General features: G+C 48.7%; 1 protein-coding gene across 4 annotated transcripts in view; it reads left to right on the top strand.

Annotated features, from left to right (window-relative positions):
* ODF2 (outer dense fiber of sperm tails 2) overlaps positions 1 to 26240 on the top strand; it is a 417376-nt gene that overhangs the window by 10645 nt on the left and 380491 nt on the right. For 2 of the 4 annotated variants that reach the window (XM_086924894.1, XM_086924895.1), the window contains exons 2-4: positions 4653 to 4734; positions 11361 to 11477; positions 23199 to 23327. In XM_086924894.1, the coding sequence (XP_086781020.1) occupies positions 4653 to 4734; positions 11361 to 11477; positions 23199 to 23327 (328 nt within the window). Of the gene's footprint in view, positions 1 to 4652; positions 4735 to 11360; positions 11478 to 23198; positions 23332 to 26240 lie in introns of all 4 variants that reach the window. The other 2 variants (XM_086924892.1, XM_086924893.1) reach the window with 2 other exon arrangements.

Here is a 26240-nt window from a genome sequence, read left to right as displayed (position 1 = left end):
ATTACTTTGACGTGTCTGTCAGAGGGGTGTGCATGGTTAAAGAGGGTGTGAAATCATGACTGATGAGTCCGTCAGAGGGGGGTGCATGGTTAAAGAGGGTGCAAAATAATGACTTTGACGTGTCTGTCAGAGGGGGATGCATGGTTAAGGAGGGTGCAAAATAATGACTTTGACGTGTCTGTCAAAGGGGGATGCATGGTTTAAGAGGGTGCAAAATAATGACTTTGACGTGTCTGTCAGAGGGGGATGCATGGTTAAAGAGGGTGCAAAATAATGACTTTGACGTGTCTGTCAGAGGGGGGTGCATGGTTAAAGAGGGTGCAAAATAATGACTTTGACGTGTCTGTCAGAGGGGGGTGCATGGTTAAAGAGGGTGCAAAATAATGACTGACGTGTCTGTCAAAGGGGGGTGCATGGTTAAAGAGGGTGTGAAATCATGACTGACGAGTCCGTCAGAGGGGGGTGCATGGTTAAAGAGGGTGCAAAATGACTTTGACAAGTCCGTCAGAGGGGGGTGCATGGTTAAAGAGGGTGTGAATTAATGGCTTTGACGTGTCTGTCAGAGGGGCATGCATGGTTAAGGAGGGTGCAAAATAATGACTCTGACGTGTCTGTCAGAGGGGGATGCATGGTTAAGGAGGGTGCAAAATAATGACTTTGACGTGTCTGTCAGAGGGGTGTGCATGGTTAAAGAGGGTGTGAAATCATGACTGACGAGTCCGTCAGAGGGGGTGCATGGTTAAAGAGGGTGCAAAATAATGACTTTGACGTGTCTGTCAGAGGGGGATGCATGGTTAAGGAGGGTGCAAAATAATGACTTTGACGTGTCTGTCAGAGGGGGATGCATGGTTAAGGAGGGTGCAAAATAATGACTTTGACGTGTCTGTCAGAGGGGGTGCATGGTTAAAGAGGGTGCAAGATAATGACTTTGACGTGTCTGTCAAAGGGGGATGCATGGTTAAAGAGGGTGCAAAATAATGACTTTGACGTGTCTGGCAGAGGGGGGTGCATGGTTAAAGAGGGTGCAAAATAATGACTTTGACATGTCTGTCAGAGGGGGATGCATGGTTAAAGAGGGTGTGAATTAATGGCTGACTAGTCCGTCAGAGGGGGGTGCATGGTTAAAGAGGGTGCAAAATGACTTTGACAAGTCCGTCAGAGGGGGGTGCATGGTTAAAGAGGGTGTGAATTAATGGCTTTGACGTGTCTGTCAGAGGGGGATGCATGGTTAAAGAGGGTGCAAAATAATGACTTTGACGTGTCTGTCAGAGGGGGATGCATGGTTAAAGAGGGTGTGAATTAATGGCTGACGAGTCCGTCAGAGGGGGGTGCATGGTTAAAGAGGGTGCAAAATGACTTTGACAAGTCCGTCAGAGGGGGGTGCATGGTTAAAGAGGGTGTGAATTAATGGCTTTGACGTGTCTGTCAGAGAGGATGCATGGTTAAAGAGGGTGCGAAATATTGACTTTGACGTGTCTGTCAGAGGGGGGTGCATGGTTAAAGAGGGTGTGAAATCATGACTGACGAGTCCGTCAGAGGGGGGTGCATGGTTAAAGAGGATGTGAAATAATGGCTTTGACGAATCCTCACAAAGTTCATCAGGAACGTTCGGCTTTGTGTTCTACTGGTATGTCAAGTTATGCCTAGTGTAGGATCCACGGTTTCCTATTGATGTGACAAGCACAATGAAGTTAATGATAGGGGGAAAAAAAGCTATTATTAGCTGATTACTTTGGCAGCGCTTGATGGGTTGCATTAAAGTTGAGAGCTCGTTATTGGCTCTTATTTGCAAACTGCATGTGCATCTGGCGGTTGGATGCATGGGAGGCTTTTTGCCTGTGGCAAACCACCAGTGCACACGTGCAAAGCATGGTGTGTTTGCACATGGCTTGGTCTGTGAGCAATCCCTGCAGTGAACCACCCTACACAAAGCTACAGGCTGTGCTAAACTGCAGTGGGGGCTGCCTGCAACAACATACTCGGGGATTACTCGTCACATACACACATGTATACATCTAGCAGTAAAACGCCTTTAACTGTTAACGTATGATAATATGGATTTATGTTGGCTTGGATATTAACACTTTTTTATATGTGTTAAGAAAATCAATCTGCAGGTCACTTAAAAACACAATAAAAGTGCAGTTCTAGTTACAAAAGCTGAAGGGAATGAATGGAAGGTACTGTCCGGAGTGGAGACTGGGCTTTCTCAGCATGGGAAACCTCAACTTTCCCCAACACAGAGATGGTTGTTGATGGCTCTTTTTCGAGTCGATAGGTGGCTCTGCATGGCTGTTTTGGTTGGAATAGTGACTTGACTGTTTATGATACTGGGAGGTCACCCAACTAGTTAGTGTAGTGGATTCTATTATTATTATTAATGTCTAACTATATGCGTTATTACCTTTTTAAATACACAATAAACGTTTTCGATTCAAGTATATACTGCAAACATTCCATTTTGAGTGCTACCCATTTCTCAGAGTGTACATCTTTTGTGTTTAGTTTGGTGTATTGATGATGTGGTGCACAACTGTATGTAACTAGTTGTATGAAAAGGTATAATCAGGGTAGAGCGTGTCTAGAGTGATATATTTTGGTACACAGTCAGAAGTCTGAGTGGTGTGCTTGTGTATGCAATATTTGGTGTACAGAAGTGTGGTTGGAGAGCATGTTGGCAGCTTGAGAGGCAGTGTTATCTAATCAGTGGTGTGCAATGTTTGCTGTTAGGCTGGTGCGTTAGCAGCATGGGAGGCAGAGACTGGATACAAAGGTTTTGATTGAAGAGGTATTTTAGTGTAGTGCAGAGGTATCCATCCAGTGGTGCACAACGTTTCTGCCTCCTTTGATGTGTAGGTTGGGGGCAGTGGGATAGATCAAGCAGTGTACACTGTTTGTGGTTAGGGTGATGTGTTGGTGGGATGTAATTGAATGGAACCTGTTAGACCTGGCCTCGGCGTGGTACCCCCCCAACCCTCAGCGCCCGAAAGTTGCCACTGTACAGCAGAAACCCTCGGTCGTCCCATCTTCTGTCCGCCCCCGCTCCCTCCATGACCCTACCAACCGATAGGACGACCATCCCCGTATCCCGCCATCTATCTTCCCAGTACCGGACGCCCCCAACCCGCAACAACCCCGAAGTCCTACGGTAGCCATCACCCTTCCCTAAGATCCCTGACTCCATAGCTCCCTGCATGATCCCGGCCGCAGCGAAACACAGGCACCAGACGTGCCATGCCCGGCTGGGGGGTAGAGGGCTTCCTTTGAGTGAGACAGGGTGGAGTAGTTTCGATCACACACCTGGCCTCCCCCTGAAGACTGGTTTCGATCGTCCCTCCGGCCTCCCCGAGAGCTGGCCCCACTCCCTGCTGGGTGTCTGGAAACGCCCGGACCCATCTTCAAAGGGCCGGATCGCAGGAAACCCGACAATCAGCCCCCGGCAACCAGATACCCGCCTGCGAGGACTCGGACATCAAAGGGAAACAGGACTATAACCAGGGCCGCTCTGGAACTAGCGGGGAGATGAATCCTGGAAGAAGAGAGCCCTGCTGACCTGGTCGCGGCTCAACCATCTCACGAAAAGATCGCTACCCGAACTTTGAAACCATTGAGAGCCCTGCTGACTTGGTCGCGGCTCCCTCGAACTTTAACAACCTCGGCGTGAGCCCTGTTGACTTGGTCGCGGCTCCCTTGAAATCTACCAACCTCTGCTTGAGCCCTGCTGACTTGGTTGCGGCTCCCTCGAACTTTAACAACTTCGGCGTGAGCCCTGCTGACTTGTTCGCGGCTCCCTTGAAACCTCACGACGCTGCAACAACCTCTGCTTGAGCCCTGCTGACGTGGTTGCGGCTCCCCAAGAACTGAAGGACACACCGTTCACTCGTGCCCGAGCCCTGCTGACCTGGTCGCGGCTCGAAGAGTACTCTGGTCCGGCGGTACCGACGACGCTACCGAAACAACGTAACTCGAGGAGGGTGAGTGGAGCAACCAGTGCGACCGACGCCTACAACAGCCCGTATCCCCCGGCTCGAGGATTGAGAGCCGTGCGCCGGATACGCGTCGTACTGGCCCCAGTACTGTGACTGTCCCGCTTCCCACACCCCTGCAACCAAGAACTTGCAAACCCTCGACCTGAATGTAAATACTTGACTATTTGACCTGAAAGTACCTCATAACTACTGCTTGGTAAAGAACCTTTTATTCAGTAATCTCTGTGTGGTGTCCATTTACAGAGTGGTGGAATCCCAGCCTGTTCGATCCTAAATACGAAGCCCTCTCCTGTAGGGCCTCACACCTGTGCTCGGCAGCGTTCCTGGGAGAGGCGAGTCACGGGGTGGTCAGGAGAACGACCTCTGTCCCCCCTGGGATCGCCCCTTCTAACAGAACCCGTGTGTAGAAAGTTGGTGGCTAAGATGATGTATTGGTGGTGGGTAGGAGTGTAGCCCCAGTGGTGTGCAAACTTTGTGGTTTGGGTAATATATCTGCGGAATAGGAGCGCAGCGCTAGGTCTGATGCCAGGGTGCCATTGTTTTCCGGACAATGTCCTGAATTTGAGCCCTGCTTCCAGTGATTTATTGCTTCTGGGTGTCTGATGGCTGGGATTATGGTGGTCGATTAACACTGTATCAGTAACTGTCCTTGTCCCCATTCAGGACAGTCTGCAGAGACAGGAATGCAGCAACTCCAACCAGGAAACACAAGTTACACAGACCGAATCCCGCACTCCATGAAACGGTATGTGAACCTCTGGTATGGGAATATGGTAGATGATCCCTTCTGCACTCCAGAGTTGTGTATATAACCTCACACACTGCAACGTGAGTGTTAACCAACCCCCACACCACCATAAGCTGGGTGCTCTCCCTTTATCCAGAATATGACAGACAATCGCTCACTTCAGAATGAGGTCATTGAGCTTTTCTGCACTCCAGATTCAGGCCTCTAATGCCCAGAAACCCTCTACTCTATAAAAGAAAGTATTTCAAGGCTCTTCCTCACCAGAATTAGTTGGGTAATCTCTCACTGTCTAGAATACAATTGATAAACCCCCTCACACCTCCGAATAGACTAGCTAATACATCCAGCACGGCACAGTACAGTGACATATCCCTCCACAGACCATCATTTGGTAGATGAATCCCTCCTGTACTTCAGATTATTCTAGGAAGCACTCTCTAATCCTTTTCTCAGGCGTACCCTTTCTCTCCGTCTGTCTCTCTTTATCTACACACCTTGAGATCCGTTTCCACACATAGAAAAGAGTTCTGCTTTAACACAACACCTAAAACCTTTTCTCTTTCAAAGCATGTTTGTGCTGTTGGCTTCTGTACAGTTTCTTCTGAAAAGAGACGTGTGCCCTCCGATTGCTCACCTTTTGAATATTCGCTAGGCGCCAGACTAGATCTGGAAACCTTTCAACAATAATTCTGTGCACCAGTAGATGGTGCCGTGTGGCTCCCCACTGTTGCTTTTCCGCTCCTGAAATGATGTGCAGAGCATATATAGATGCCACTGACTCTCGCTGATGTCATTTCCTTTCTCGTCACACCACCAGACATGGCTCAGGAGCTATTTCGCATCTCTTTGAGACCCCTATCTCAATAAAAAAAATAATTTTTAAGTGCAAAGGACATGGCCCCTCCCAAAAGACTGTTGCAAACAAATGTCTTTAGCAGATCTTCATCATATTTGACTGTGGTGCCTGGGGTCGAACCATGACTCTAAGGCCTGCAGTGACTTTGCTTCAGTTAACCTGAAGGGCATAGAGATGATCCAGCAAGACAAAACGACGCACTGCAAAGCACCAGAAGACTCTGGGACGAGACTGGCCCCGTTCGATATCCAGAAGTCACAGTTGTTGTTCTAGGGTTCCAACTTTGTCTCGATAAAGCTCCTTAAGCACTTCAAAGAAAAAAAACAAGAAATGTAATCAGGACTCTGCCCTTTCCTGTCACTCCCACTCGCCATAGAATATGCCGGGGCAGCACCATAGTCTCAATCTTGCTCCCGAAGTTGTTAGACTTTGTATCGATCCCACAGTTTGTTCCGTTATAACCCGAGTTTCTGGGGTCATCTACCACTCCTAAACAGATTAAAGAGTTCCACGAGGCCATGCTCTGAATCGTTGTATCCTTGACTCCCTCTGGCACGCCTGCAGGTCCCATGGACTAGAGAGGTTCTCCACTTGGATTACTGCCAGCGGGTTCACCATCAGTGCCAGCTGGACCCTCCAGGCCCCCAACGGGGAAGCCTGTGCCTCCTGCCTGAGTCTGACTTCAATGCCGAGGTCCATGCCTTTACCTGGTACTTTGATGCTGACTGCATCAGCACCGGAAAATTATGCTCAAATTGCCCTCTCTGACACCCATTTGGCTTCTGTCCAGAGATGTCCCACTTACTCCGTTAGATCTGGCTCCACAAAGACAAATGTGCACCTGGCTGTCCCATAGTCGGACAGTGACTATGGTGCGGGTGATATCCCGAAGAGAATTGTTGGGATGGACTGCAGGAGACTAGTGGCCTTATGCCTTCCCTAAGTTGAGGCGCCTCTTGCATCCTGGTCATGCGCAGGGGAGAGTGTGTCTTACACCATGGTCATAAGTAGGGGGGCCGAAGTTCTTCACCTTCAGCTGCCCACCTTGGAGGTCAAGATCAATGTTATGTTCTTACAGAAGTTGTTCAGCCGGGACACACATCCACTTAGCCCCTTTTACCTCTTAAGAAGGCCATTCGAGATACATTGTTGAAGGCGTGGGTCAAACCTTGTTCTGGCACACAGGCAAACTGCCGGATTGCACTACGCTACCACCCTGCCCTGGGGAATTCACTGTTTTCATCTTCGCAAACCTCCCCTTAAAGCTCTCCTCTCCCGGATAGGAAATCAAAATGGCTGGAGACATCTGGGAAACGTTTTTTTGTCCACCAGTTTGGCACTTCAGTCGGAAAAGGCTAGCTGCGAGCTGAGACGTTATTCCCACACCTTTTTGCAGTTCGGTGGCTCAAGTGCTTTCAGCTGGTACTGAAGATCTCCAACTTGTCCTTGCACAGGCCATACAGGACAGTTGTGACACAGCCAAGTTCACAGTGTGTTGTGGTTTGGACACCACCGATTCAGTTGGCTCCGTTTTCACCATTCGCAGTCACGCTTTGCCACGGTCCACCAGATTGAGTGATGCTGTCCAGTAAACCTGCATGGACATATCGTTCGATGGGACTTGCCTGGTGAGGACAAGGCGGATTCGTCTCGCGTGCAGTCCAAGGAGAATAGGGCCACGCAAGCTCCCTTTAATTTCTCTCCCACCTCACTAGCTACTTGAGCCCTACCGGCTCCTTTTGAGGTTTCAGCAGAGGCACCTCATAATGACTGTAGAAAAGTGCCTTTTTTGACACGGTTAGCCCTCACTTGTTTGGCCAATGCACAATGTCATATTGAGTGTAAGTGCACGGGGTCCCTGCTAACCAGGTTCCCAGGGCCAGATCTCAGTCCTAAAACTATATTCCGATTGGCACCATCCCAGCCGCCCCCTAACTCACTAGAAAATGGTACCCCTGGTACCTAAGGCCTGGGTACTGAAGAGGGCCCTCTAGGGCTGCAGCCCGAAATGTGCCACCCTAGAGACCCCTCACCAAGACCATGCAAGCTGCAGTTGCAGGCTGCGTGTCTTGGTGCAGAGAAAACTGAAGAGTCGACATGGCACACTTCCTTGTGTTGAATCAGTGTATGTGTGCACACCAATTGATTTTGTAATTTCTCAATAAATTTTTTCTTGAACTATTTAGAACTAAAACTACTCCATTGCGTGCAACACTGCCTTGTATGCGGCCAAACACACTTACGTGAAATCTGTAGCTACACAAGCGCTGTTAGTCACTCGAATACAGTACGCACTGCGTGCAAATTTATCATACAATATAATTCAGAAACCTTTTCAAAATTCAGTTTAATCTGTTTACATCACAGAATTCATATTTAATCTCTTTGCTAATACATAAACCTCTCTTACTCTTGTGAACAAAAATATCCAATTCTCTGAACAAACACCAAATCATTTTTGCATAAAATCATTGTAGATTAACAATTGCTTTGAAGTGAAATTTTTGTGTCTGTGCCCAGTGCATTTCGGGACCATTTCTCTTCTCCAGAGGCCTCTGTAAATAAACTGTGATACATAGAGGATATTCTATGTAATTGTAATTGCGTCTTTCAATGGTGCTTACCACTTATTCACTTATAATAGCTTCAGAACACAATAAGATGCTTACCAAAACAAAACTCACATCTATATACAAACTAGTGAAGTGTTAACGTCACAACCTGCCATGTTTTGTGTGAAAGCCTCCCTGTGGTTGTTCTTACTAAACACTTAAAAATGAAATCCATGACCTAAACAGCTGTGCCACGCTTAGTGCTCTTCACACACATGCATAGTAGATATCTGAACTATATGTAGTGCACTCAGCATCTAGAGGGAAGACTTTGACTGACTTGCAAACTATCAAAGTCGGTCTCGCTGTGTGAACAAAATGTTTGAAGTTATTTGGACCTTGAACCAAGTGATGACCACATCATAGCAGTGTACACCGCATACACCCATACCTTCCTCTTTAAGTAGAGAAATCCAGGTAACAACCTTTTCCCTACAGCCTCCACAGGCGACCAAATGAAATGTATAAAGTTATCCTATAACATCAATAAATAAGTACTTCTAAACTACCACATCTACAAACGAACCCTTCCTTATTGCTTCCGTTTACTCCAACATACCTTTTCATCCAACATACAAGCGTAAACACATTGCTCTGGAGCCATCACTTAGCAACCGCCTCACCACTGTCTGCTTTAAATGGAACCCTGATGTCAACGCGTCTTCCGTGGTAGTCTTAGAAACAAGACAAACCATCATCACTCTGTGCTGCATCAGCGCCATATTGAAGTGGCTAGATACCCATGTCTCTGATTTTTCAAAACCTGTGTGTTGCTATCCCCTATCTCCTTCAGTGCGCACACTAAAAAAACAAAACATTTATTTTAAAAAAACAGAAGAAAGTTCCCTTCAACTCACGTTAACGATAATCCTCCAAACCAAGTCTATATGTGCAAAATTAGGCAGAATGATCCACTCAACTCCTGAATAACAGTAATTCAACCAAACCTCACAGTTGTCCAGACTCCTAAGTGAAACACTACTGAATAACATCTGAGATGTATAGTGTGTGTTATGAGAAATTGTGCGCTGGTGTTTTTTTCATTTATTAAAAAATAATGATAAATCTAAAATCGATGAGTAAACAGTTTTTCCGAGTGCTTTATGAATACTATACTTTAAGTCTATGTGTTATCTCCTATTCCTCCATACTTCTTTGCTCGAGCTATTTGACTGAATAAGATTTGTATTCTATGATTTATCTTAATTATTTGACTCACTCTTGACTTTCAAATATAAAGAAAAGGGTGATAAACCTTTTGTCCTTTTATATCAAATGCCATTATAGAAAACAACTCATTTCCAATTTGTCGTTTAATCCCTTAGGGGTCATAGTATCCAATCTTTTAATCCAAATTGTTTCTCTTTTTGAGAGAGGTTTTGAGTTGTTGCGGCTGGGAGCATTCTCCAGCACCTCTATAGCTTGAAAGCGCAGTTGTGCAATAGTTTGTTGCGAGTTCACCCAGTGCGAAGCCAAATTCTAGTTTGTGTTTTTTTTCTACAAATCATGCTTTTATGTTCAGTGATTCATATTTTCAGTTTCCTTACCATTTTTCCAATTTAAACTAAGCCACAGGGTCATTTTATGCAAATAAATGTCATTGAAGTATTGCAGTCAGACGTTGGTGCAAGTTTAATTTGTTCTCCCGTTCTTGGTGTGTGATGTTTTTACTGATTTCAATTAATGCAGTTATTGCACTTCTTCATGCCATCCGTCTGACTGTCTGATTTTTCTCTTGCTTAGGTTAATAACTCCTTTAAATTCCTAGTTCTTGTATGTGTGAATAATGGTTTGTTTCTAAATAAACCTCTAAATTCTGGTTCACTTTGTAACAGTTCCCACTGTGTATTATTCTTGTTATTGCTGTGGATTTAATTGAAAATTTGGAAACAAAGACCACTATTTGATTGTGTCTTTGACCTTTTTCATTAGAAGATCCTTCTGGTTTAACGCCATTGCTCAGGATAATATGCCTTCCAATAACTTCTGTGGATATCCTCTAGCCATAAACCTGCGTTTATTTCTTCCAGTTTTGCTTTACACCTTGTTGGATCCTCAGTTTTTGAGAATTAGAAGGATAGCTTTGAATAGGGTAAATTCTCAATAAGTCTTAGAGAATGAAAGCTTTGATACAATAAAGTATTGTTGCGCTCGGTTATCGGTTGTTTATAAACCAGAGTTTCAATGCTTGAATTTGTATTTTCACATTCAGAAAAGCAAAATCCACTTATTGAATTGGTAAATTGTTTTCAACTCTGTGATGTTTCGCTCCAAACTTTCTCTTGTGATATTCCAGATTTGTTTTAAAAAGTAGTCAAAGAAATAAAAATATAATCAGATTGTTTTACCACGTTGGACCATTAAATATGTGATCTTGCTCATAAATGTATTCATGTAAGCTGTAACTTAACAGAACATTCTGGTTTTGTGTCTGAGGCCGGTAGATGTGGTCCAGTCTTAGTCTATGTTAAAGTGTGATGGGTACAGGTACTTCTCTGTTCTTATGCAGATTGTGTTTTGCAGTTCAGCTATCCATAGGCTCCTTATGTGTGTCTAAGGCATATTGCGGTACAGAAATGCTCTGTTTATATGTGAATATTGTGTCTAGGTGCAGCGTTAGGTTTGTCCTGTGTATGCATGACTGATGTGTGTTTGAATTTTGAATTTCTCGTGTTCTGTGGATGAATTGTGTAAGGGTGGGACCCCGTGCTGCCCTATGCATGTGTGAGCGAGGTGTGTTCAGGTGTGGCAGTGCTCAAGGTCTGTGTATATTAGGGTGAATCATGTTTGGGTGTGACACTAGTTTTAGCCCTTGTACTTGCAGATGAACCGCGTTACAGCGGGTCACTGATCGGCCCTGTGCATGTCCAATGAGGTGTGTTGGGTTGGGTACTGGTCCTTATCCCTTCATGTGTGCATCAGGTTTGTTGATGTGTGGGCACTGCTGCTGCTCTTTATGTGTGAGTGAGTTGTGTTCAGGTGTGGCAGTGCTTGAGGTCTGTGTGTATGTGGGTGCAGTGTATTGCGGTGGGACTCTTATCCTGTATCCGTACTTACAAATGTTGGGCTGTCTCTTTAGCTGCATGAAACAGGTTGGACGTTTCATGGAGGTCAACTTCCTTTATTAATGTATCTTTTTTTTCTTTCCCTGTCAGATAAAAGATATGAAGAACTGCTCTCCGACGCCACCGTTGCACGTTCATGTGGATGAGAGCACCCCTGTTCACGTCTATGTGAAAAAGAGCCAGAAGGTTTCACCACCAAGAGTTCAGGTACAAGGACAGCGAGGTCTGTGCCTGGACATTTCTGCCTGGTATCTGTCCTGGCAGTGCCCTGGACAGTAGGGGAGGCCAGCAACCCATGCTGTCCATCCTCTAGCACCATAGCACCAAGCAGTATTGTAAGAAGATGTGAGGGTCTGACTATTATTCCACTGTGTGTCTGTTGATAAATCAAGGTGTGGACGTCTCCCCTCAGTAGGGAAGGCCAGCGACCCATGCATCCATACTATAGCACCAGGCAGGAGCTTAAGAAGGTGTGGGGGTGACTCATATTCCACTGTGTGTCTGTTGATAAATCAAGGTGTGGACGTCTCCCCTCAGTAGGGAAGGCCAGCAACCCATGCATCCATACTATAGCACCAGGCAGGAGCTTAAGAAGGTGTGGGGGTGACTCATATTCCTCTGTGTGTCTGTTGATAAATCAAGGGGTGGACGTCTCCCCTCAGTAGGGAAGGCCAGAAGCCCATGCATCCATACTATAGCACCAGGCAGGAGCTTAAGAAGGTGTGGGGGTGACTCATATTCCACTGTGTGTCTGTTGATAAATCAAGGGGTGGACGTCTCCCCTCAGTAGGGAAGGCCAGCAACCCATGCATCCATACTATAGCACCAGGCAGGAGCTTAAGAAGGTGTGGGGGTGACTCCTATTCCACTGTGTGTCTGTTGATAAATCAAGGGGTGGACGTCTCCCCCTCAGTAGGGAAGGCCAGCGATCCATGCATCCATACTGTAGCACCAGGCAGGAGCTTAAGAAGGTGTGGGGGTGACTCATATTCCACTGTGTGTCTGTTGATAAATCAAGGGGTGGACGTCTCCCCTCAGTAGGGGAGGCCAGCAACCCATGCATCCATATATAGCACCAGGCAGGAGCTTAAGAAGGTGTGGGGGTGACTCATATTCCACTGTGTGTCTGTTGATAAATCAAGGGATGGACGTCTCCCCTCAGTAGGGAAGGCCAGCAACCCATGCATCCATATATAGCACCAGGCAGGAGCTTAAGAAGGTGTGGGGGTGACTCATATTCCACTGTGTGTCTGTTGATAAATCAAGGGGTGGACGTCTCCCCCTCAGTAGGGAAGGCCAGCGATCCATGCATCCATACTGTAGCACCAGGCAGGAGCTTAAGAAGGTGTGGGGGTGACTCATATTCCACTGTGTGTCTGTTGATAAATCAAGGGGTGGACGTCTCCCCCTCAGTAGGGAAGGCCAGCGATCCATGCATCCATACTGTAGCACCAGGCAGGAGCTTAAGAAGGTGTGGGGGTGACTCATATTCCTCTGTGTGTCTGTTGATAAATCAAGGGGTGGACGTCTCCCCTCAGTAGGGAAGGCCAGCGATCCATGCATCCATACTGTAGCACCAGGCAGGAGCTTAAGAAGGTGTGGGGGTGACTCATATTCCACTGTGTGTCTGTTGATAAATCAAGGGGTGGACGTCTCCCCTCAGTAGGGAAGGCCAGACACCCATGCATCCATACTATAGCACCAGGCAGGAGCTTAAGAAGGTGTGGGGGTGACTCATATTCCACTGTGTGTCTGTTGATAAATCAAGGGGTGGACGTCTCCCCTCAGTAGGGAAGGCCAGCAACCCATGCATCCATACTATAGCACCAGGCAGGAGCTTAAGAAGGTGTGGGGGTGACTCCTATTCCACTGTGTGTCTGTTGATAAATCAAGGGGTGGACGTCTCCCCCTCAGTAGGGAAGGCCAGCGATCCATGCATCCATACTGTAGCACCAGGCAGGAGCTTAAGAAGGTGTGGGGGTGACTCATATTCCACTGTGTGTCTGTTGATAAATCAAAGGGTGGACGTCTCCCCCTCAGTAGGGGAGGCCAGCGACCCATGCATCCATACTATAGCACTAGGCAGGAGCTTAAGAAGGTGTGGGGGTGACTCATATTCCACTGTGTGTCTGTTGATAAATCAAGGGGTGGACGTCTCCCCCTCAGTAGGGAAGGCCAGCGATCCATGCATCCATACTGTAGCACCAGGCAGGAGCTTAAGAAGGTGTGGGGGTGACTCATTCCTCTGTGTGTCTGTTGATAAATCAAGGGGTGGACGTCTCCCCTCAGTAGGGAAGGCCAGCGATCCATGCATCCATACTGTAGCACCAGGCAGGAGCTTAAGAAGGTGTGGGGGTGACTCATATTCCACTGTGTGTCTGTTGATAAATCAAGGGGTGGACGTCTCCCCTCAGTAGGGAAGGCCAGCAACCCATGCATCCATACTATAGCACCAGGCAGGAGCTTAAGAAGGTGTGGGGGTGACTCATATTCCACTGTGTGTCTGTTGATAAATCAAGGGGTGGACGTCTCCCCCTCAGTAGGGAAGGCCAGCGATCCATGCATCCATACTGTAGCACCAGGCAGGAGCTTAAGAAGGTGTGGGGGTGACTCATATTCCTCTGTGTGTCTGTTGATAAATCAAGGGGTGGACGTCTCCCCTCAGTAGGGAAGGCCAGCGATCCATGCATCCATACTGTAGCACGAGGCAGGAGCTTAAGAAGGTGTGGGGGTGACTCATATTCCACTGTGTGTCTGTTGATAAATCAAGGGGTGGACGTCTCCCCTCAGTAGGGAAGGCCAGAAACCCATGCATCCATACTATAGCACCAGGAAGGAGCTTAAGAAGGTGTGGAGGTGACTCATATTCCACTGTGTGTCTGTTGATAAATCAAGGGGTGGACGTCTCCCCCTCAGTAGGGAAGGCCAGAAACCCATGCATCCATACTATAGCACCAGGCAGGAGCTTAAGAAGGTGTGGGGGTGACTCCTATTCCACTGTGTGTCTGTTGATAAATCAAGGGGTGGACGTCTCCCCCTCAGTAGGGAAGGCCAGCGATCCATGCATCCATACTGTAGCACCAGGCAGGAGCTTAAGAAGGTGTGGGGGTGACTCATATTCCACTGTGTGTCTGTTGATAAATCAAGGGGTGGACGTCTCCCCCTCAGTAGGGGAGGCCAGCGACCCATGCATCCATACTATAGCACCAGGCAGGAGCTTAAGAAGGTGTGGGGGTGACTCCTATTCCACTGTGTGTCTGTTGATAAATCAAGGGGTGGACGTCTCCCCCTCAGTAGGGAAGGCCAGCGATCCATGCATCCATACTGTAGCACCAGGCAGGAGCTTAAGAAGGTGTGGGGGTGACTCATATTCCACTGTGTGTCTGTTGATAAATCAAGGGGTGGACGTCTCCCCTCAGTAGGGAAGGCCAGAAACCCATGCATCCATACTATAGCACCAGGAAGGAGCTTAAGAAGGTGTGGGGGTGACTCATATTCCACTGTGTGTCTGTTGATAAATCAAGGGGTGGACGTCTCCCCTCAGTAGGGAAGGCCAGCAACCCATGCATCCATACTATAGCACCAGGCAGGAGCTTAAGAAGGTGTGGGGGTGACTCATATTCCACTGTGTGTCTGTTGATAAATCAAGGGGTGGACGTCTCCCCTCAGTAGGGAAGGCCAGCAACCAATGCATCCATACTATAGCACCAGGCAGGAGCTTAAGAAGGTGTGGGGGTGACTCCTATTCCACTGTGTGTCTGTTGATAAATCAAGGGGTGGACGTCTCCCCCTCAGTAGGGAAGGCCAGCGATCCATGCATCCATACTGTAGCACCAGGCAGGAGCTTAAGAAGGTGTGGGGGTGACTCATATTCCACTGTGTGTCTGTTGATAAATCAAGGGGTGGACGTCTCCCCCTCAGTAGGGGAGGCCAGCGACCCATGCATCCATACTATAGCACCAGGCAGGAGCTTAAGAAGGTGTGGGGGTGACTCATATTCCACTGTGTGTCTGTTGATAAATCAAGGGGTGGACGTCTCCCCCTCAGTAGGGAAGGCCAGCGATCCATGCATCCATACTGTAGCACCAGGCAGGAGCTTAAGAAGGTGTGGGGGTGACTCATATTCCTCTGTGTGTCTGTTGATAAATCAAGGGGTGGACGTCTCCCCTCAGTAGGGAAGGCCAGCGATCCATGCATCCATACTGTAGCACCAGGCAGGAGCTTAAGAAGGTGTGGGGGTGACTCATATTCCACTGTGTGTCTGTTGATAAATCAAGGGGTGGACGTCTCCCCTCAGTAGGGAAGGCCAGCAACCCATGCATCCATACTGTAGCACCAGGCAGGAGCTTAAGAAGGTGTGGGGGTGACTCATATTCCACTGTGTGTCTGTTGATAAATCAAGGGGTGGACGTCTCCCCCTCAGTAGGGGAGGCCAGCGATCCATGCATCCATACTGTAGCACCAGGCAGGAGCTTAAGAAGGTGTGGGGGTGACTCATATTCCACTGTGTGTCTGTTGATAAATCAAGGGGTGGACGTCTCCCCTCAGTAGGGGAGGCCAGCAACCCATGCTGTCCATACTATAGCACCAGGCAGGAGCTTAAGAAGGTGTGGGGGTGACTCATATTCCACTGTGTGTCTGTTGATAAATCAAGGGGTGGACGTCTCCCCTCAGTAGGGGAGGCCAGCGACCTATGCATCCATACTATAGCACCAGGCAGGAGCTTAAGAAGGTGTGGGGGTGACTCATATTCCACTGTGTGTCTGTTGATAAATCAAGGGGTGGACGTCTCCCCTCAGTAGGGAAGGCCAGCAACCCATGCATCCATACTGTAGCACCAGGCAGGAGCTTAAGAAGGTGTGGGGGTGACTCATATTCCACTGTGTGTCTGTTGATAAATCAAGGGGTGTGCGTCTCCCCCTCAGTAGGGGAGGCCAGCGATCCATGCATCCATACTGTAGCACCAGGCAGGAGCTTAAGAAGGTGTGGGGGTGACTCATATTCCACTGTGTGTCTGTTGATAAATCAAGGGGTGGACGTCTCCCCTCAGTAGGGAAGGCCAGAAACCCATGCATCCATACTATAGCACCAGGCAGGAGCTTAAGAAGGTGTGGGGGTGACTCATATTCCACTGTGTGTCTGTTGATAAATCAAGGGGTGGACGTCTCCCCTCAGTAGGGAAGGCCAGCGATCCATGCATCCCTACTATAGCACCAGGCAGGAGCTTAAGAAGGTGTGGGGGTGACTCATATTCCACTGTGTGTCTGTTGATAAATCAAGGGGTGGACGTCTCCCCTCAGTAGGGAAGGCCAGCGATCCATGCATCCATACTGTAGCACCAGGCAGGAGCTTAAGAAGGTGTGGGGGTGACTCATATTCCACTGTGTGTCTGTTGATAAATCAAGGGGTGGACGTCTCCCCTCAGTAGGGGAGGCCAGCGACCCATGCATCCATACTATAGCACCAGGCAGGAGCTTAAGAAGGTGTGGGGGTGACTCATAGTCCACTGTGTGTCTGTTGATAAATCAAGGGGTGGACGTCTCCCCCTCAGTAGGGAAGGCCAGCGACCCATGCATCCATACCATAGCACCAAGCAGTATTGTAAGAAGGTGTGAGGGTCTGACTATTATTCCACTGTGTGTCTGTTGATAAATCAAGGTGTGGACGTCTCCCCTCAGTAGGGAAGGCCAGCGACCCATGCATCCATACTATAGCACCAGGCAGGAGCTTAAGAAGGTGTGGGGGTGACTCATATTCCACTGTGTGTCTGTTGATAAATCAAGGGGTGGACGTCTCCCCTCAGTAGGGAAGGCCAGCAACCCATGCATCCCTACTATAGCACCAGGCAGGAGCTTAAGAAGGTGTGGGGGTGACTCATATTCCACTGTGTGTCTGTTGATAAATCAAGGGGTGGACGTCTCCCCTCAGTAGGGAAGGCCAGCGATCCATGCATCCCTACTATAGCACCAGGCAGGAGCTTAAGAAGGTGTGGGGGTGACTCCTATTCCACTGTGTGTCTGTTGATAAATCAAGGGGTGGACGTCTCCCCCTCAGTAGGGAAGGCCAGCGATCCATGCATCCATACTGTAGCACCAGGCAGGAGCTTAAGAAGGTGTGGGGGTGACTCATATTCCACTGTGTGTCTGTTGATAAATCAAGGGGTGGACGTCTCCCCTCAGTAGGGAAGGCCAGCGATCCATGCATCCATACTGTAGCACCAGGCAGGAGCTTAAGAAGGTGTGGGGGTGACTCATATTCCACTGTGTGTCTGTTGATAAATCAAGGGGTGGACGTCTCCCCTCAGTAGGGGAGGCCAGCGACCTATGCATCCATACTATAGCACCAGGCAGGAGCTTAAGAAGGTGAGGGTCTGACTATTATTCCACTGTGCGTCTGTTGATAAATCAAGGGGTGGACGTCTCCCCTCAGTAGGGAAGGCCAGAAACCCATGCATCCATACTATAGCACCAGGCAGGAGCTTAAGAAGGTGTGGGGGTGACTCATATTCCACTGTGTGTCTGTTGATAAATCAAGGGGTGGACGTCTCCCCTCAGTAGGGAAGGCCAGCGATCCATGCATCCCTACTATAGCACCAGGCAGGAGCTTAAGAAGGTGTGGGGGTGACTCATATTCCACTGTGTGTCTGTTGATAAATCAAGGGGTGGACGTCTCCCCTCAGTAGGGAAGGCCAGCGATCCATGCATCCATACTGTAGCACCAGGCAGGAGCTTAAGAAGGTGTGGGGGTGACTCATATTCCACTGTGTGTCTGTTGATAAATCAAGGGGTGGACGTCTCCCCTCGGTAGGGGAGGCCAGCGACCCATGCATCCATACTATAGCACCAGGCAGGAGCTTAAGAAGGTGAGGGTCTGACTATTATTCCACTGTGTGTCTGTTGATAAATCAAGGGGTGGACGTCTCCCCTCAGTAGGGAAGGCCAGCAACCCATGCATCCATACTATAGCACCAGGCAGGAGCTTAAGAAGGTGTGGGGGTGACTCATATTCCACTGTGTGTCTGTTGATAAATCAAGGGGTGGACGTCTCCCCTCAGTAGGGAAGGCCAGCGATCCATGCATCCATACTGTAGCACCAGGCAGGAGCTTAAGAAGGTGTGGGGGTGACTCATATTCCACTGTGTGTCTGTTGATAAATCAAGGGGTGGACGTCTCCCCTCAGTAGGGGAGGCCAGCGACCCATGCATCCATACTATAGCACCAGGCAGGAGCTTAAGAAGGTGTGGGGGTTACTCATATTCCACTATGTGTCTGTTGATAAATCAAGGGGTGGACATCTCCCCCTCAGTAGGGAAGGCCAGCGACCCATGCATCCATACCATAGCACCAAGCAGTATTGTAAGAAGGTGTGAGGGTCTGACTATTATTCCACTGTGTGTCTGTTGATAAATCAAGGTGTGGACGTCTCCCCTCAGTAGGGAAGGCCAGCGACCCATGCATCCATACTATAGCACCAGGCAGGAGCTTAAGAAGGTGTGGGGGTGACTCATATTCCACTATGTGTCTGTCGATAAATCAAGGGGTGGACGTCTCCCCTCAGTAGGGAAGGCCAGCAACCCATGCATCCCTACTATAGCACCAGGCAGGAGCTTAAGAAGGTGTGGGGGTGACTCATATTCCACTGTGTGTCTGTTGATAAATCAAGGGGTGGACGTCTCCCCTCAGTAGGGAAGGCCAGCGATCCATGCATCCATACTGTAGCACCAGGCAGGAGCTTAAGAAGGTGTGGGGGTGACTCATATTCCACTGTGTGTCTGTTGATAAATCAAGGGGTGGACGTCTCCCCTCAGTAGGGGAGGCCAGCGACCCATGCATCCATACTATAGCACTAGGCAGGAGCTTAAGAAGGTGTGGGGGTGACTCATATTCCACTGTGTGTCTGTTGATAAATCAAGGGGTGGACGTCTCCCCCTCAGTAGGGAAGGCCAGCGATCCATGCATCCATACTGTAGCACCAGGCAGGAGCTTAAGAAGGTGTGGGGGTGACTCATTCCTCTGTGTGTCTGTTGATAAATCAAGGGGTGGACGTCTCCCCTCAGTAGGGAAGGCCAGCGATCCATGCATCCATACTGTAGCACCAGGCAGGAGCTTAAGAAGGTGAGGGTCTGACTATTATTCCACTGTGTGTCTGTTGATAAATCAAGGGGTGGACGTCTCCCCTCAGTAGGGAAGGCCAGAAACCCATGCATCCATACTATAGCACCAGGCAGGAGCTTAAGAAGGTGTGGGGGTGAATCCTATTCCACTGTGTGTCTGTTGATAAATCAAGGGGTGGACGTCTCCCCTCAGTAGGGAAGGCCAGCGATCCATGCATCCATACTGTAGCACCAGGCAGGAGCTTAAGAAGGTGTGGGGGTGACTCATATTCCTCTGTGTGTCTGTTGATAAATCAAGGGGTGGACGTCTCCCCCTCAGTAGGGAAGGCCAGCAACCCATGCATCCATACTATAGCACCAGGCAGGAGCTTAAGAAGGTGTGGGGGTGACTCATATTCCTCTGTGTGTCTGTTGATAAATCAAGGGGTGGACGTCTCCCCTCAGTAGGGAAGGCCAGCAACCCATGCATCCATACTATAGCACCAGGCAGGAGCTTAAGAAGGTGTGGGGGTGACTCCTATTCCACTGTGTGTCTGTTGATAAATCAAGGGGTGGACGTCTCCCCCTCAGTAGGGAAGGCCAGCGACCCATGCATCCATACTATAGCACCAGGCAGGAGCTTAAGAAGGTGTGGGGGGACTCATATTCCACTGTGTGTCTGTTGATAAATCAAGGGGTGAGCGTCTTCTCATTTTGCTGCATATTGTGCTCGCGCCTAGGAAGATGTGGTTGTCATGGTGGTGGACCCATCCCTCAAATCTCTCCCCTCCCCCGCAGTGGTATCTCATGAAGGTGTGAGGGGCTGACTCTTACTGTGTGTGAGATCAGTGAAGGTGTGGTGATCTGGACCTCGCTGTGCAGTGTGTTCTCACAGTCGATCATGAAATGGGGTTGAGGCCTTGGAAAGAGGGGAAAAGGCTGGGCTGCAGAAACTATGTATGCAACGAAAAAATGGCCTAGCCTGCTAACTTGAAACATTTCTAGACTCGAGGATAAAATTGCATCAGTCAGTCAGTCAGTCAGTCAGTCAGTCAGTCAGTCAGTCAGTCAGTCAGTCATTCCCCGCATATATATTTCATAACATTCAATGCACACACTTTCTTCCGTTTTCTATACTTCGGCTTGTGAAAGCCATAGACCAGAGCAGAGTTTCTGAATGTCCTTCCACTTCTTGACAAACGTTTCAAGACTTGCCCCATATCGAACATGAGATAATGTGCTTGAACCCATGTGAGTGCTTGTGAATGTAACCCAAGAAGGTGACAACATGTTGACAATTATGAATTCTTAACTTAGAATGAAAACAGAAAACACAGTAAGTTGGAACTCCAGTCCAGGTAGAGCAATGGGCACACGGAGTAAGACATACCTGCGGCATCAATAACGAAACCACTATAAATGTACCAAAGGGGCTCCATCTATGTCCGAAAGGAAATGACAACAGGCCCCTCTCCCCCCGTGCATATCCCAATCCCCAGGGTTAGCTTGAGCTGATGCACTCCACGTTATAAGAGGTACCGCCCCATCTTGGACCCTAAGTTTCCTGATATGCATAAACAACAGACTATGGGGCACATTATGATGGAGGATTTTCCGCATCCCCCGGGCCGGCGGAAGCCACCGCCGGCCCGGCGGATGCGGAAAATCCTCTGCGGACCCACCAAAGACCCACTGCCACATTAGGATGGCTGGTGGGTCCTGGTTTAGGTCCGCTGCTTTTCCGCCGCGGTTGGCTTACAACCGCGGCGGAAAAGGCCTAATATGGTGGCGGTGTCTCTCAGACACCGCCAGCCATATTGGGATGTCTGAATTTCAATGCCTTTACACAGCGGCATGTCCACCGTGCAAAGGCAGTCAGATTTTTGTTTGGGGGCCCGTTGCGGGCCCCCAGGGGTGCAGGGGGGGTGGGGGATGCAGGTACCCCCCTGCATTTGCGTGCACAGAGCGGCAGGCATTTGGGCATGCAAATGCACAGCTTTCATTTTTAACATTGCGGCGGGTGCTGCTTGAAGCACCACCCGCCGCAATGTTAAAAATAGAGGATGTGACTGCCAGGGTGACGGTCACATCCTAATTGCACAGGAGGGAACTCCACAGGCCATGCGGAGGTTTCCTCCTCCTCTATGGTCGCGGACAGAATCAAGTCCGTCCGCGATCATAAGGACCCCCTATGTTAGGACCTTCACCCAAAGTAAGCTGTTGACATACACGTAGGGTATATTAGGAACAGTTGTTAACGTTAATTATAAGGTTTATTGTGATATACTTGCACAATCAATGTAATCGTCAGTTCCTGTCGGGACATTCATGTTGCACTCCTTCGTTATTGTACAAATAATGTTGTCTATATATCCTTTTCCATATCAACGCTCTATTAGCAATTGCATGACAGAATGTTTGTACAATTTATACTGTAGAGAATTGATATACAAACTCATGAAAAATCAATAAGCAGTATTTAACAATAAAAATGTACAAGAGAGGCAATATATGGAAGAGGAAGAGAAGAGCCCAGCTGCTCAGTTCTCTTGCCCTTCCACCAGAGTATTTTAAAACACTTTTAAGTCCAAGTTTCTTTGCTCAAATGCTGTCGACGTGTTTATACCGCTGACCTCTGGAGTTCTCCTCAGAGCATGGAATCATGGCCTATCCTGCTAACTTGAAACATTTCTAGACTCGAGGATAAAATTGCATCAGTCAGTCAGTCCCCGCATATATATTTCATAACCACATTCAATGCACACACTTGATGGTCCTATTTTCTGGAAAATCACATGCAAGGCGTCAGATTGCTTAGATTGCATGGTAATAACTTCACGAACTCTGAACAAACGGGATTGATTCTCACTTGTTGTTTCTTTGTTTTCACGGCGATGTCCTGGTCAGTCATACGGCATTCCAGAAAAAATTCCTTTTAAAAGTCTTTGAGTTTCCTCACCGTCGCATATGACGGCATGAGGGGCTTATCCCTTCTTTATATCCTGTGGCAGTCCCACATGAAAGTGGGATGGACTGGCTCTCACTGCAGTTCATGTGTCGGGGATAGATGTAGGTAAGAAGATGTGAAGGGCTGGTCTGGGCTCTTCAGGGTATTGTCTAGCAATAATCTATTACACTAGAAAACCTTTCTTTTTTTCAATAAATGTATCAAAATCGTTCATATGTCGTAGAATAGTATGTCTTTTTAATTTTGATGAATTGATGATATGTATGGCGCAGATGACCCAGGCGTTCTAAATAAGCAATGACATTTGATTACGATTTTAGGATGCGAGTCTCACCATTATTGTTTTAATTGTATTTTAATACCCACCTGAAATGATATTCAGCTTGTAGTGTCCTTTGATTAGCCTGCATCAGATTCCTCCAGTGTTTCAAAATATCAATTTGCCTTGCCAAAGAGTTACCTTTTTTTAGACCCGTTTTAATATTTTAATTTTGAAGCATTGGGATCTGTGTGTGAATTGTTATATATTCTATTGATTTTTTTCTATTGGGCTATCGAGCATATTGTTATGATTTTTAGTATCAATCAATAAAACTTACTTACAATGAACTTGTGAAGGACAAGTTGTCACTGCTGTGTAGCCGGTACTGCTGTGTATCCGGTACTGCTGTGTAGCCGGTACTGCTGTGTATCCGGTACTGCTGTGTATCCGGTACTGCTGTGTATCCGGTACTGCTGTGTATCCGGTACTGCTGTGTTTCCGGTACTGCTGTGTATCCGGTACTGCTGTGTGGACTCAGACAGTTGTGATAAAGATCTTCCACAATAGAATACAAATGTGTTTTGCTTTTTCTCTTCAAATTTTTAGATCCGGCCATCCATAAGTAAAATGAAAGGGGAGGTTGGGAACCTGCGACGCACTGTCAATGTGAAGACCAAGGCCCCCTGGATTCCTCCAGGAAAAACATCGCAACCACCAAAGGATTTTAAGTGGGAGGTAGGTGACACTCTGCTCTGCACACTCAAACTCTTCTGTCTGTGTCACCTGTATGTGTAACTCCCAGTTTCACACATCCTCAGGAGTGACTGTCTGATGGATGTCCACAGCTGTCCTACCTGCTTCAGGAGGCTTGTACAAGAATGTTTTGATTAGAGAGACCAAATAAGAGTGTTTATGGCTCCTAATCTCGGGACCTTGGACATGCTCGGAAACGGGAGTTGTACATCACCAACCCCTTGTTTGTTTTTTAATGTATAGAATGCAACAAGCGATGCAATGCGGAAGGGTTATCCATTTATCACGAGAGCAAGAAAGGAAAGCCAAACTCAGTGACGTAGTGGTCGCCTGCCTTTTAAACATCATATTGACGCTAGCAGCGTTTGGGTTGCATTACTAGACCTATACATATATGTTCAAATGGCTGTCTGCGAAAACATGTTTTTTAGTTCAGGCAGGTGCACCTAAAATGCTCAATAGCCAGTAAATTTCATAATCCCAGAAGTAGATCCTTATTCCTTGTATCTCTAAGCTGTGTCTATAGTAATTAGCAAGAAGTTTTTTAAATGTTCTCCATAGTGCCTAATTGATGCAATTATTGTAGCCCTAACTTGGTCAGAGATGAACTCCCAACGGTAAGCTTCGCAGTCTGCATCCGAGGACGAGCTGCTTCTCCTTTGAGTCCACACTAAAGGGAAGGGAGAATCACCAGAATTGATTCACCACAAAGGTAGCCACCTCCTGCCCCTGATGCAGCACGGGGCAGACCCTGGATCTGATTCAGGTGTTCCTTTTTCTTTCCAGACAGAGATGGTGACTAGATGTGGTTCCAAGCCCACTCTGTCTCTGACCGTCCATGAAGAGAGGGTGAAGCTCTGGATCCGAGCTCCCTCCCTCTTACTGTCCATGCAGAGAGGGTCAAGCTCTGGATCCGAGCTCCCTCCCTCCTCTTACCGTCCATGCAGAGAGGGTCAAACTCTGGATCCGAGCTCCCTCCCTCTTACCGTCCACGCAGAGAGGGTCAAACTCTGGATCTGAGCCCCCTCTGTCTCTGACCGTCCATGCAGAGAGGGTCAAACTCTGGATCCGAGCTCCCTCCCTCTTACCGTCCATGCAGAGAGGGTCAAACTCTGGATCTGAGCCCCCTCTGTCTCTGACCATCCATGCAGAGAGGGTCAAGCTCTGGATCCGAGCTCCCTCCCTCTTACCGTCCATGCAGAGAGGGTCAAACTCTGGATCTGAGCCCCCTCTGTCTCTGACCGTCCATGCAGAGAGGGTCAAACTCTGGATCTGAGCCCCCTCTGTCTCTGACCATTCATGCAGAGAGGGTCAAACTCTGGATCTGAGCCCCCTCTGTCTCTGACCATCCATGCAGAGAGGGTCAAACTCTGGATCTGACACCCTCTGTCTCTGACCATCCATGCAGAGAGGGTCAAACTCTGGATCTGAGCCCCCTCTGTCTCTGACCATCCCTGCAGAGAGGGTCAAGCTCTGGATCTGACACCCTCTGTCTCTGACCATCCATGCAGAGAGGGTCAAACTCTGGATCTGAGCCCCCTCTGTCTCTGACCATTCATGCAGAGAGGGTCAAACTCTGGATCTGAGCCCCCTCTGTCTCTGACCATCCATGCAGAGAGGGTCAAGCTCTGGATCCGAGCTCCCTCCCTCCTCTTACCATCCATGCAGAGAGGGTCAAACTCTGGATCTGACACCCTCTGTCTCTGACCATCCATGCAGAGAGGGTCAAACTCTGGATCTGAGCCCCCTCTGTCTCTGACCATCCATGCAGAGAGGGTCAAACTCTGGATCTGAGCCCCCTCTGTCTCTGACCATCCATGCAGAGAGGGTCAAGCTCTGGATCCGAGCTCCCTCCCTCCTCTTACCGTCCATGCAGAGAGGGTAAAACTCTGGATCTGAGCTCCCTCCTTCCTCTGACCATCCCTGCAGAGAGGGTCAAACTCTGGATCCGAGTTCCCTCCCTCCTCTTACCGTCCATGCAGAGAGGGTCAAACTCTGGATCTGAGCCCCCTCTGTCTCTGACCATCCCTGCAGAGAGGGTCAAGCTCTGGATCTGAGTCCCCTCTGTCTCTGACCATCCATGCAGAGAGGGTCAAGCTCTGGATCCGAGCTCCCTCCCTCCTCTTACCGTCCATGCAGAGAGGGTCAAACTCTGGATCCGAGTTCCCTCCCTCCTCTTACCGTCCATGCAGAGAGGGTCAAACTCTGGATCTGAGCTCCCTCCTCTCTCTGACCGTCCATGCAGAGAGGGTCAAACTCTGGATCTGAGCCCCCTCTGTCTCTGACCATCCATGCAGAGACGGTCAAACTCTGGATCTGAGTCCCCTCTGTCTCTGACCATCCATGCAGAGAGGGTCAAACTCTGGATCTGAGCCCCCTCTGTCTCTGACCGTCCATGCAGAGAGGGTCAAACTCTGGATCTGAGCCCCCTCTGTCTCTGACCATCCCTGCAGAGAGGGTCAAGCTCTGGATCCGAGCTCCCTCCCTCCTCTTACCGTCCATGCAGAGAGGGTCAAACTCTGGATCCGAGTTCCCTCCCTCCTCTTACCGTCCATGCAGAGAGGGTCAAACTCTGGATCTGAGCTCCCTCCCTCCTCTGACCATCCATGCAGAGAGGGTCAAACTCTGGATCCGAGTTCCCTCCCTCCTCTTACCGTCCATGCAGAGAGGGTCAAACTCTGGATCTGAGCTCCCTCCCTCCTCTGACCATCCATGCAGAGACGGTCAAACTCTGGATCTGAGTCCCCTCTGTCTCTGACCATCCATGCAGAGAGGGTCAAGCTCTGGATCCGAGCTCCCTCCCTCCTCTTACCGTCCATGCAGAGAGGGTCAAACTCTGGATCCGAGCTCCCTCCCTCTTACCGTCCATGCAGAGAGGGTCAAACTCTGGATCTG

Source organism: Lissotriton vulgaris, chromosome 5, assembly GCF_964263255.1.
Source record: "Lissotriton vulgaris chromosome 5, aLisVul1.2, whole genome shotgun sequence".
In the NCBI taxonomy this organism is placed as follows: domain Eukaryota; kingdom Metazoa; phylum Chordata; class Amphibia; order Caudata; family Salamandridae; genus Lissotriton; species Lissotriton vulgaris.
Note: the sequence above shows the minus strand (reverse complement) of the source record. Positions and strands in the feature narration are given on the sequence as shown.